This window comes from Lichenostomus cassidix, chromosome 10, assembly GCF_008360975.1.
Source record: "Lichenostomus cassidix isolate B80296 chromosome 10, HeHo_3.0, whole genome shotgun sequence".
Classification (NCBI taxonomy): domain Eukaryota; kingdom Metazoa; phylum Chordata; class Aves; order Passeriformes; family Meliphagidae; genus Lichenostomus; species Lichenostomus cassidix.
The window spans coordinates 3,720,421-3,734,011 of record NC_139491.1 but is presented as its reverse complement, the minus strand read 5'-3'; the positions used below and the strand labels follow the sequence as shown (position 1 = coordinate 3,734,011).

General features: G+C 41.6%; 1 protein-coding gene across 3 annotated transcripts in view; it reads right to left on the bottom strand.

The window, feature by feature from the left end:
- The window catches only part of LOC146432597 (protein FAM169B-like), a 41,951-nt gene that overhangs the window by 25,120 nt on the left and 3,240 nt on the right, over positions 1 to 13,591 (bottom strand). Inside the window, exon 1 of one of the 3 annotated variants that reach the window (XM_085070378.1) lies at positions 11,199 to 11,475. The exons of 1 other annotated variant lie outside the window; for it this stretch is intronic. In XM_085070378.1, the coding sequence (XP_084926504.1) occupies positions 11,199 to 11,460 (262 nt within the window). In that variant the 5' untranslated portion in view covers positions 11,461 to 11,475. Of the gene's footprint in view, positions 1 to 11,198; positions 11,476 to 13,591 lie in introns of those variants that run through there. One more of the 3 variants, XM_085070376.1, reaches the window with a different exon arrangement.

Below are 13,591 nucleotides of genomic sequence, written 5' to 3'. Positions count from 1 at the left end.
TCTTCTGTCAGAGGAAGGAAATAGCTTTAATTTAAGGGGCTTTTAATCAACCAGCTACACCTGCAACTCTTATAAGCCCCAAACTGTGGACCAAATCCTCTATCACACAGCTATAGTTGGTATCTTGGTTCTGAATCCTTCCTTTTTAATCATGCTTTGGTCTCACAGGGCAGCTCCCTAGGTAAGTTATATGTGAAATAACTGCACTGACAGTGATATAAATGGCTGAGACAATAGAGTCCTATAAGACCAGTGCAAGACTTGTCTATACTAAGATTAATAAACTACGAATCATAGAGGTACCATATTGAAAATTATACCTTTCCACATTAAAGTTGGAGTATGGGATTCATAGTACCAGGTCAGACTATTCACCCATGGTCCACCATTCTCCTTCCAGCAGCGATCAGTATCTGATTCCTCAGCAAAAGGATAAGAAAATTCAAATGCTTAAAATGCTTTAAACACTATTTTCCTGCCCTTTGCAAGCAACCAGCTTCCATCCCGAGGCTTGGCAGCAGAGATGTGTAGTCAGAATGCTGAAGAGAAGCTGCTCTGTAAATGGGTTTCATAGCATGTTTGTATGTGACAAAATGGGAGAGAAAAGAGCATTGCAACACTTGCAAGTCGAGTCACATTATAAAATCCCAGGCAGTACTTAAACATCGTCAAGCAAAGAACTTATGTCAGGAGAGAAATTAAAGATTATTATTCAAAACTTTGGTAATTCACAAAAGTAAATTTACTAGTAAATTAATCCTTTACAGAAGAGTAGCATGTAAGACTTGAGTTTAGCACAAAGAAAAATATTTGCCATGCTAATAAATACTGTTCATGAGGTGCTGCTTACAAGGCTCCCTCCTGCCACAGTGCAGCCAATGCAACTTAACAGCACAGTCATGTTTTCTCCTCACTGAACAAAGCAATTAATTTTCTGCTACATAATATGATTGTACTCTAAGGTAACAAGGACCATTTGAAGGACAAAATAAGGTCACAGATTAAATAATGAGGCACTAGAAAAAAATTCTGATCAACTTCCCATCATTACAGCTTTGCACAGAAGTAATCTTTGTCTCTAAAAAGTGCTTTTAGATTTCTAATGAACTTGTCTTTCCTGTGTAATACACTCAAAAGGCCCAAGTGAGTTAGGAGCACATATTCCAGTAAAAGCGGAATCAAAAAAATTTTTGTGAAGAAAACAAATGCCTTATCTTCTGTATATAAGAAGAGAGAGTAAGGTTCCTTTAGGAAGAATATGGAACAGAAGTGTCACTTTAGGTACTCTGGAATGGCCTCAAGAAGCCAGTGGTGCTAAGGCTGGCTTTTGTGAACATCTCCCCAAAATGTGCACACACATGCATACACCACTCATACTGCTCAGCTGCCACAGGCAGGGGGGAAATCACTTGTTTGAATTTCTTTTTATGTTAACTAGTGTGTTTCCCATTTTTTCCAGTCCAAAGTGACAAAATAACATTTGCCTGCTGTAGATGTCCCTTTTACACTTCTTTGTATACAGACATGAGAAAAAACCCTCAAAGTCTATCCATAACTATTGTTATTAGGCATTCGACTAAATCAATAATTACTGCTGGCTAACAGGATGTTATAAAGGTTACTTAATCAAACGCAAAATAATCTTTGTTTTAAAATAAAAGCAGTGCTGCTCTCCCATGAGTACTTCAGCCCGAGGCCAAATCAGCATCTTGGGGCATCAAAATCACAAAGTTCCAAGGACAGACTTTTAACCTAATTGGAATTAGAGGATTTTATTTGAATTTGATCATTCCTAGCAGCAACAAAAGAGCACATGGTGGCAGCCAGTCTGCCAGGACCCTGCCAGCAGCTCCTGTGATAGGCTCTGTGCACAAAGGGTCACCTGAGCCACAAAAGGGGCCTCCTGCTGCAGCCACAGAGGAAGGACCATAAACCAGGAGAGTAAATTTAGAACGGGAGGCCTCCTGCACTGGAATGATTCCTGACATTGGGGCTGACATCTTGAACAGCCAAAGCTGCTAAAGGCATCCTCGAGGTGGATGCTGCAGCAGCAGTGACAGGGAGGAGGTGACAGACAGGTACCAGCCTTTGTCTTCCACAGGGCACCAGCATTCAGGGCAAAGGACGTGGAAGCTTTGCAATTCCACTGTGAAAAACTTATCTAGAGATAAAGAAACGAGAAACCCAACAAGCACATTTCCATTTCAGGCATGCAGAATAGATTTTAAAGCAAAAACTAGCAGCGCATCTGCTTCTCTCTTTTGTTTCCATGGAGCAGTCTGGGCCACATTCTCAAGCAAGGATGTGCAAGTACATCTCCTCTCACTCTGGTGATCTGTCATCAATTTGCACTAAGAATCTGATTTTTTAAAGTGAAAAGCTACAGCTAAAACCTGCTATAAATACAAGCAGGCATTGCCCATACAACTTAGTCACCTTTAGGAGATTCTACCCTCCAGCACCTCAGCCTAAAACATTGTCCAACTCTGCCCACAAGGAACAAGCCAAGGCCCCTGATTCAGTCTAGACTCCTAAACTCAGCTTTTTCTACTCCCACTGCTATTCCACCCCTTGTCTTCTCTAGAAAAGAGAACTGAATTTCATGGGGGTTTCATCAAGTGGACCAACATCCTCCTTGAAAGGTAAAAGTCAGACAAAGTCCCTTCACTTGGGACCCAAAAAGATCAATATGTGCGAATCCAGATATATTTCATCAACACATGTATGTTCTGCATCAGGTGGATAAATGCAATCACAGAATGGGAGATCATACTCCACCTTAAACTAGAACTAGTTTTTGTAGTTTGACAGACCCCCATCATTACAGATTCAGCAAGAATTTCCTTCTATCAGCTAAAGTAAGCAGGAAATATTTTTTCATGGGCAAAAGAATTTGTTCTCAATACAACAGAAAACACATGGTGCACACAGCTGTATGTAGAATTCTACAAGTGAAACTTCAGATTGTTGTAATGCCCAAAGGTAAAGGACATACTTCCATCTAATCAGATAGTCTGAAAATTCTTTGCAAAGTTATTTTTGACCATGAAGCCAATACACAATTTACTAAACAAGAGACATCCCACAGAATCACAGAATGGTTTCAGTTGAAAGGAACCATAAAGATCATGTCATTTCAACCCTCTGCCATGGGCAGGGACACCTTCCACTAGACCAGGCTGCTCCCAGCCCCATCCAACCCAGCCTTGAATACTTCCAGGGATGGGGGATATTTGTTTTCATTGTTAAGAATCTTCTATTCCTGCATTCACGTGTAGCTAATTTGTTCCCTTAAGCCAACAAAGTTGGTGATGCAGGTTTTTTCCAGACTAGACACACCACCAGCTTGATTAAGATGCATTGAGGTATTGCTGGTCCTCCCAGGAAAGTCAGACTTGTTGAAATGCCCATTTCAGAGATTTGTAAGGGCATTTAGGATGCAGCCAGATTGTAAAGCAAAATACATCAACCTCACCGTAGATGAAGCATGAAAAGTGTTATGTCTGAAGTGAATTAATCATTTATCCTACAACTACTTTTTCATGTTCTACAAACACAGAGAAGGATACTACATGCATCCATTAAGAACTGTATGTTTACAGAAGAGCCATCAGTCACCACAGGATGTATATCTGGATTTTGTACATTTGCGCAAATTTGTGAATAATTTTACATGTAAAAATATGAAAAATACCTCTGTCAGACTTCTAGTGGTGTAGCAACAAGAGAAAAAAAGAATTTAACATTTCTAATTTTCAAGTTTCATTATTTTTTTATCCAGTTTTGCCATTTCTAATGCTTGCAATAGCAGCTCTGGCTTTGTTTATTGGCTTTATTTTCATGCCAATATATTTCACAATAACAAATTAAAAAAAAAAAAAAACAACTTCAGCAGGTTTTAAGTGTTTCTGACAATATTCTGAGGGGTTTTGTCCAAGAAGTATTTTCCTTTCTTTTATTTTAAATCAAAAACCACTTGGCAATATGAAACAAACATGCTCCAAAACAAAATGACAGTATCTCATGTCAATATTAAAGAAGGGAGTGTGGTTGTAATTAAACCACGCAGCTGAGACTAGAACTAACACAGGTGTGTTTTTGTGGCCCCTAACAAATCACTGCATCTTCTGCCTGGTTTCTTATCAGTTAAGTGTATGTCTTATCTACCACTTCAAAAGGGTGTGATGCTTTCCTTATCAGTGCCTCTGAAGCCACTATGTAAAAAAGACCAAGAAGTCACATAACATAAATTGTTCTCTGCTCTCCAGAGAACTGTCACTGCCATACTGCAGAAGCACAGCCAGGACAGTGTCTAGGATTGAATAACTTTTTTTTTTTGCCCTTCTGAACTATACACACATGACTGAAGTGCTGTCCCTCACTCTCTCATGGGATCAGGAGCTCTGTGATAAACAGCAGGGCTTCACATCAACTCTTCTCCTTCCCTTCCCATGAGCCTGAACAACTGCAGGCATGTGGTTATCGTTAGACAACCATATTTGTTTAACCTTTCAGAGGAAGGAAGAGGTCTTTGGCACGTTCCCAGGAGTGCATGCAGAACCTGACTCTCACATCCTGAATTTAACTGAGCAAATACATGTCCAAAACCCAAATTCTGGTGGAAGTGAAACTGCAGTATCACTACATGTGGTGGCAGCAGAGCCAGTGGGCAAATGCCATGGTGTGGTATCTGTCCAGCACAGCAAGGCATCATCCATGAACACAATGTCCTTCCCACTGCACTGCTTCCCCCTTTACTAACAGAACAAGCACTCTTGGAATATTCAGGATGCAAAAGTTGCATTGACACTAACAGGTTTGCATGTTTCAATCCTAAAATTCCATTCATGTATCACTATTACTATTCTATCACAACTAAAATGGCAAGACGGGCTTCAGGAGACAAACTAAATAAAAGTTTCCATCTGTAAATAATCTTCAACTGTGGAATTAATAACTGAGGGCAGAGGGGAAAAAATAATCCTAATCCCACTCCCAATTAAGAAACCTGTTCAATTAAATAGATGAGTTCAGCTATATATGTCATTACTACAAATTTTGTCACTCAAATTGAGGGCGAACCAAATGTTAGGTATTCCAAACAGGCTGCTATCCTGCTAGCCACACCATTCCTACAAATATATTTTTACTACTGATTTCAGAAAAGAGAAGGAAAAGGTTTGAAGTATATGCATACATTTAGCAGGATGTAGATGAGAAAAGACTCTGAAAAATGTCGAACACCTTCAATTTTCAGGCACTTCCATGAGCTCTGAAGGCCTTCAGAAATTTTGGTTATATGGTTCTACAAAATGTGTGTTCTTCATTGTCCAAAATTTAAGGTAATCCACAATTTTTTGAATGGAAAAAAAATGGACGAGGAAATGAAATAACTGATTTAATTATTTCGCTTTCTTTATAAAAATACTTAGCAGAAACCACATTAATTAAAATGTTTTGAAGGCTAGAAAAGCAAGTGCATATTGAGGTGAATCACATAATGGTGAGTGCATATTGAAGGGATACTTCCTCCACTCTAACCTGCACTACTCCCATAATGAACGTTCCAGCAAACAGGTTCCAACTATTTGGAACCTATATTTCCTCAGATGGATCTGTAGCAGTGTGACACTTAAAAATATAAAGCCACATCTGACTCATAGTACAAATAAATTAAAATACATCTGTGTAAACATGCTACCCCTGTCTTATTACACACACAATGCACATCTGGACTGGCATGTTAAGCACAAAGTTTTAACCTAAGGTAATTGAAAAAAGCTGAGGTATTACAGCCCAGAAATGGACTTTACAAATAAAAACTGCAGCATTCTGTTAAACCACGGAAGTGCTACCAGCTGTAGCTATGACATATCAGAATTCATACTTCTGCACATTTAACTTTGTTTTTCACAGAGCTTAGATGTAAAAAAAGAAAGAGGCAGCTTACAGAATAATTCAGGGGAAAAAATGCAGTGCTGGAGAAAAGTGACATTTGGGATTGTCATTAATTAAGGCTTAAAGGTTCATGTTCACATCAGGTTTTCCAAGGGAATTCTACTGATTCAGTTGGACTGCTGCTAATACCTCTGAAGTTCTGAACATCAGCACCAAGTTCTTAATAAATATTATTTTTCACACAATCAAGAAATGGGCAGAAATGTTCCTGGAAATGTCTCACTTTAACTACTGAAGGCAGAGGTATGGATTTTGGAATAATAAAATGGTTCAGGTGGGAAGATACCTTAAAGATCATCAATTCCCTGCCATGGGCATGTACACCTTCCACTATCCCAGGTTGCTCCAAGCCAGCCTTGAACACTTCCAGGGATGGGGCAGCCACAGCTTCTCTGGCTTCAAACTTGTCTTTTCTTGCACATGGAAGCAAAACAAAATCTGAATTTGTCAACTTAATTGTCTATCCCCTAAACAAAATAAAATATGCAAGTTTTCCAGAACAACTGGAAAGATGCTGATTTGCAAGGAAAATGACAGCAAAGAATCTATGAACAGCAGAAAAGCTTTTGTGAAGCACAAGTGCAAATGTAGATAGTGGCAATTCAATCCTTTACAAAGATGGAAGGTAGAAAGGAGGATGCACTGGTTCAAAGTCACCCTGTAGCATAAGGGAAAGGAGGAAAACAGTGATTCCCAAAGTGATAAACAAGGAACAGTGAAATGTCAGGAAATGACACTTGAGCTTGACAAATGGTCTAGCATGGAGATGAATTCATCCCATGGGGAGAAGACAGACAGACTGACAGGACAGTTTCAGAAAATGGCTGTGTTTTAATAATTAAAAATTATTACTAAAACGCACACTGTTACAACCTGGCACCAGGGATATGTTTTAAGTACCACATAAAATACATTTACCCATTACTACCATCATTCAGAGGAAGTGTGAGAAACCTGAAGTCACACCACACACAGCCCTTCACATCATGCCCTGCAAACTACAGCAGTATGTGGCACACCAGGAGTACCTGAAAGCCCTGCTTTGCCATCAGAAAGAACAATATTCCCCAAACAAAAAAAGTAGCAATGAAAATATGAGACAACTGTCTGGATTTTCAGAGATACCAGCTTCAAATACCACATAATTTGAGTTGCAAATGCTTTACATGGGACAGGCCTACTGCTCCCACCAGCAGAGAGCATAAGTCTGTCTAAGAAAGCCCAGCAGCCTTTCTCCAAATTACTTGCAAGGAGCAATTTGCACAGCCAGAATAATCTCAAAATAAAGCAGTTAATGGGTGAGGGAGAAGCAAAAAAGTACACTTCCCCCTGTAATTTCCATTTTGCTAAATTTATTACATGGCTGCAAATTAATACGTCACCTGCACCAGCTATCACAAAGCTGTCTCAGAACATGCTTCAATAAACAGCTGCCAGTAGTGTAGGAAATATGTAAACATCTCTCTTGCTTCTCTATGCCATTGTGTCAGCTATTCTACATGTCTTTGAAGGTGCTCCAAAATCAGCATGGCTCTGCTTTTCCCTTTTTCTCCTTTTGGGAGGAGGAAAAAGCAGAGAAGGAAAGACAGGCTGGCAACAGAGGGGTAACTCTGTGCTTGCTGTGCTCTTGACAGTGAGGCTGAGTGTGTTCAAATTCAGTTTACACGGGCTCTTCTGTAAGGACAAAAGAAACCACTGCTGGTGGTTAAAAATGCAAAAGGTTTTGATTGCAATGGCTTGACAATCAGCCAAAGATATGACCAGGGGGAAAAACACAGCAAGGCAGCTATGACCAGAATGGAAGAAACAAGGAAAAACACATGGCTCGACTTCAGAGCAGAAAATTGACTTAGGCTTTGCATAAACGACAGCATACCTCCAAGCCTGCCTGATCCACAGTCTGCCTGGAATGGGAACATGTAGGCTAAAAGCAGAGCCTATTAAAAGGCATAATGTTTCTAAACGGCATCTGTTACGTACTAATAAGCATTACTTAAAGGACACAGGCCTTAAATTGCTACCAAACGTGCACTTATCTGAAACTGCTGCAAGGCAATCGTTGCCACAATGTCACATGACACCATGGGAATCTGAATAATAGAAAATGTTTTTATTTCGTTTGGCTTGAAATCATTATGCAGGAAAAATATGGAGGCACTTTCTGAGATTTTGAAACTGTGCAACTTCGCAGGAATGAAACACCAGCAAGAATTACATCAGCAGAGCCATTTGCCATCTGTTGTCAGTAATACTATAAAGCCCAGCCACCAGACAGCAGTTTCAAAGGTTACAAACACAACGTTTTTAAGCATCCACAGATCTCTGGGTAACTGAGCAGGACACAGTTTCCTTCAGATATGTGCGACCTGAGGGTCTGCCAATCATTTTGCAAAGACAACATGCCAGAGCTGGGAATTGCCAGCCGAGGCGCTTGGAAGTCTCTCAGTATGCAACCTTTACACAATGTGGCAAATACATACCAGCCTCATCACGTAGGTTCCTATAACACACTCCCAGCCATAATGCCTGCACACCTCCCACTTGCAAACTGAAACCGGCTAGACTTTCTCCTGTGCTGTTTGTTTTCCCAAACTTTCCCTCAAGGGAAGGAGTGTGTTCACTGAAATGCTACCATGGAAAGGGACTCTGGCTTGTTTGCTGGGATTTGGGCTGCAGTTTTCCTTTGAGGGAAGTATTTAGGATTTTGTTTCCTGGTTTCTTTTCTTTCTAGATTGTAACTACATATTTATGTTAAAGAAAGCAAGGTTTCAATAACTTGCCTTACCGGTGGCAATGTTATGATAGCCCTTACCTCTTACATACACAGAGTCTGAGTAAAATTCTACCTGTTCTATACATGAGATTTTAGTTCCACTGTAGGAGTCTGGCTGTTAATCAGTCTCATCTCAGAGCTCTGAGAAACTTTTCTAGATACAGAGGCCACATTCCTGATAGTGCCTCTATGCCACCTGAATTCTGTTGGTTCCACCTTCCAGGCTGTTGACCTCCTTCCTATAAACTGATTAACACGGATTTCATGGAGGGCAGGGAGATTTCCATCTTCCTAGAGAGACAGATGGAAATTTAAGGCTTCAGTAATGCAATTGCCAAACTAGATATACAGGTTTCTCATCCAGTAACCATTTCTCAGGCTCCAGAGATGCATATCCATGGTTGCTCACTGTTTCTGTTAGGTGGTTAACACATACAAATCTGACTTTCAAGGTGTTCTACAATAAAAATGCATTTGCAAGAAGGCTGAATTTAAAACAAGAACCGCAAGTTCTAGGTCAACAGCTGCCCTGCTTCTCAACAGCAAGGTTTGCCTAGGACCTGTAAAGGGGCTTAGAAACCTGAAGTGGAAACAATCCTTCCCTGTGAAAAACAGTTACAGGAACAGCCCTCAAGACTGAGTTGCAGCATCTCAATTACAGCACAACATGAACTGAAAAGCACCATTTGCACAAGAGCCAATGGCTGACTCTACGTGCTCTTAAAGTATGCTGTATACTCAACTTGCTTATTGCCAACTGTTTCGTAATTATTTTAAATATAAATCTCTCAAATTAAATAACTACACCAAAACTCAGACAATACCTAAAATCAAAATCAGATGTCCCAAAAGAGGAAGGGGATGGAAGAACAACTACTCTAAACATTCAACCTGAGGGTGATGAAAAAGTCAGGGAAAAATGCTGACATTAATTGAAGTGGCCAACACCATAGGGCTTCCTTGGACATGAAAAACCAAGTTCTATTAATCTAGAGGTATTTTATTTAAAAACATCAGTAGAATTGAGAGTCTTCCAAAAAAGAAAAATAGCATTATTACAAATGTTTGACTTCCATAAGTGGTTGATAGGAGGGGGAAAATAGAGCAATCTGACTGCAGCGCATTTAGCCATGAGCAGCTAGAGGAACTAATGAACAACATCATTATTTTACTGAAGGGGATGAAGTAGGTGCTTTAGATAAATGGCAGCAACTTAAAATGTGTTTCAGAAGATAAATTCACTTTCTCTCCATTTACCTGCTAGCGTGACAAATTAAGAAAGAAGAGTATAAAAACAGAGCAGGAGGGAAAAGCAGTGCAAAAGCTAACTGAGGTGATGCAATGGGCCCTTATCCAAACAAGTGCATGAACAGAGATTCTTGGAAGTCCTCCTAGTCAAACACAATCCCAGAACCCTGCACATGCCAGACTCCTCTGGAAATCCATGGTGGAGCATGTGCAGAAGACCCACCTATGCTAAAATCATGTCCCTTACCAAGCACTGGGAGCTTGGCCATTTGGAAACTGACAGTGTCTGTTCATTTCAAAGCAGTGTAAATCCACCAGGTACTGCAGGGCTGAGTTCTGCTGGGCAGAGCAGCTCTTCACCCACTGCCAGAAACACCAGGAAATCAACTGCTGACAAAAGATGAGGGGAGAGTGGCTTTTTCACAAAAAAAGTTCGTTATCTATTTCCCTGTGCTTCTTGTTTGACAGTCAGCTCATCAATAGAGAAGAAAAGATTTACTGAATACTTTCTAAAGAAAGGGTACAATATAGTAAATGTATACAGTAATGTATTTGTATAATATAGTTTGTATACTACTTTGCAGTGTACAAAGCCTTTTATATCTCATCTCAACACCAGAACGGTCCAACTACTCATTTTCCTGCGGTCAAGAACCAACGTGTTTACTGCTCCTTTAGTCCCTGTTAAACCCCACTGCTTTTGTTACACCGTTGTTTTTGTCAGTTTGGATAAACAGCTGCCGGGGGTGGCTTCGAAAATGGGCGTTTTTATGCAGTTTTCCCACAGCTCTTTATGGCTGAGTACTTGAGATCTACTGAAGTCTTAGACATCCACCTGTGCTGAGACTCTAAACACACCCTGCAAACAGGAGTTTGGGGCTCAACCTCTCCCCAGCATCGCCTGCCGAACCACAGCCGTCAGGAATCGCCAGGCCAGCTCTCTGCGGGCAGGTCTGGACAAGGTGAACACCTGGAAAACTGACCTGTCCGCTGGGGAAAAGGAAAATAAACCCTGCAGCACCTGCTCTGGCTGACCCTGAGCGCAGGGCTCGGGCTGTCCGCCTCCCTCAGGCGCTGCCGGCAGCGCGGCCAAGAGGGGCTGAGGCCCGCCCGGCCACGGCCGCAGGCGACCGGGTAGAGATTCCCTGGAAAGCCCCGAGTGTTTTGCGGCCTCTCAGCCGCCCGTGGCCACCCCGAGCCGCCTCCTCCTCCCTCTTACCCGCGGCGGCTCTTCCTCCTCCCTCGGCCGCCATCACTTCCTGCGGGGCGGCGCGGGCAGCCCTGAGGGCGGGCCGGGCGGGATGGCGGCTGAGGGGCAGAGGACGGGATAAGGCGGGGAGCAGCCGGGGGCAGTGCCCGGGATGGCGGCTGAGGGGCAGAAGATGGGGAAAGGCGGGGAGCAGGCGGGGGCAGTGCCCGGGGAGCTGAGGGGACGCTGGCAGGGCGGCTGCAGGCTCAGGGAATGTCCCCAGCCCCGCCATCGAGGCTCGGCCTTAGGCAGGGCCAACCCTCGCCTTGAACTCACAGAACTCCGTCACAAATCCCAAAGTACTTATTTTAAAGGCCTAGAATGACAAACCATAAACCTAGCGCCAGTGTGTTTTAACGCGGAGGCAGAGGCAGAAGGCTTATGAGGGAAAGTAAGTACAAAAATGACATTTTTATAGCATTCTGCAGTGACCACTGTCAATCTGAAGGAGGCTTTTGGAAAAGCTAAGCAGCCGCCTGCTGTTCATTACCACAAACCGTAAAATTGAGGCACAGGGGCTAAAACCAATACACAGTTGTCAAAATTAAAAGTAGAATTCAGGTGGTGACCCAGGGCAGCCTTCCAGTCGCTCAATTATATTTAAAATAACAGATATACAAGTATCTAAGTCATCGAGGTCTAAAGTACACAGAAGTAACAGTTGTTTGCAAAGAAATAAGCTCAACTTTGCACTTAGAGCACCCAGGTACTCTGCTGTGACCTGGACAGCCATAGGGACTCCATTGCCTGTCAGCACAGTGACCAAAAACTCCTTAGCTTTGCTCCTTCTTTCAAAAGCTTTAAAACACACAGTAAGTCTGTAATTTTTTCTTCTCTACGGGACAAAGTGATTTCTGCCTATACACCAACGCTCCAAAAAGCAGATGTCACATCACCACACGTCAAAACCCTCAGTGGATTTTAGTGTATTCTCATGGTCCCTGAAGCTTTGTACCTTCCAGCTCAGAGGTTTGGCCCTGCTGTGGTCCAAGGTCTAGTTTGATGCAGCAGGAAGGACAAAAAGCTGAAACCACACAAGAGCTGTTGGTGGGATGACAATGGTTAGCTGGTGAAAGATTCGAGAGAAAAGATAGAGAAGAAAAAAGGAAAAAAAAATGCAGAAAGCACGATGGTAACTCGGTAATGCTGAGGATCAGACCATATCGATAAATGTCAGAGACCGACTTGCCCCAGCCTGTTAGAAACCTCCTGGTCAACTAAAGCTCATCTGTTTTCTTATCCGCAGTGGTAAGCATGTTACTGTTCAGCCTAGTAATCTGTTAGTTCTAGCTATCTATTTTACATATTAGCTGATAAATAGTTACTTACATTGACGGTATCCTGCTCGCAGAGTCTCTTTGTGCTGGTAAATGACATCTGAATAAAGCAACCTCTTAATCGTGGGTCGCATGTGCCCTACTAAGTCCTTTTTCCCCATTATAAACAAAAAATAAAATTAAAAAGTCTGTCTGTACATAGCCATTAGTTTTTGATAATACTGCAAGAAGACCAGAACTGATATTGTAACAGCCACCCAACAGCTTGGCTACATTCAACTCATATTCTGTTGCAATTTCTTCCATTATTGCTGAGCAATAGGTATACACCAATGGGTTCAATTGCGGAATAAATAAAATAAATAAATAAACAACATAAAGTACATAACAGTTTCTATCCAAAACCAGACACTGGCACAGGTTATCCAGACAACCTGTGGCTGCCCCATCCCTCGAAGTTTTCAAGGCCAGGTTGAACGGGGCTTGGAGCAACCTGGGCTAGTGAAAGGTATCCCTGCTCATGGCAAGGGGCTTGACACTAGATGAGCTTTAAGGTTCCTTCCAACCCAAACCATTCGGTGACATGAAAACAAACAGACAACCCTTAAGTGATATTGCCATTATATTTTTCCATTTACCATTTCTATGGATTTTGTTATAGAAGAGGCCCCATTCCACAGGGAACAGTGAGCTTTACACTGAAATGTTTGTCTCCTCTCTTTTTGCGACATTGCGTTCTAGCTACATAAAGACCAGTGTCAGTCTTTCCTGAGGATCATTTATTTTTATTAGAATGGAAAAGAAATATGGACTGTTAGATCCTGAAATTTCGATTTAAAGCCCCATTATAGTTCAGTGTTAAATAGCATAACAGCTTGATTTCTCCCTCCTCTCATTAAATGTTGAACAGCTGAGATAAAAATTGGAATATATTAAACACTTCCACTTAACAGTTTAAAACACTGGCCAGTGCCTGCCAATAACAAGAAATATATATATATATATATGTAATAATAAAAGAGATAAAAATTAAAGAGCTGTTTCTAAATGAAGGGCCATATTCTGTTCTTCTTGCCATCTACTAAA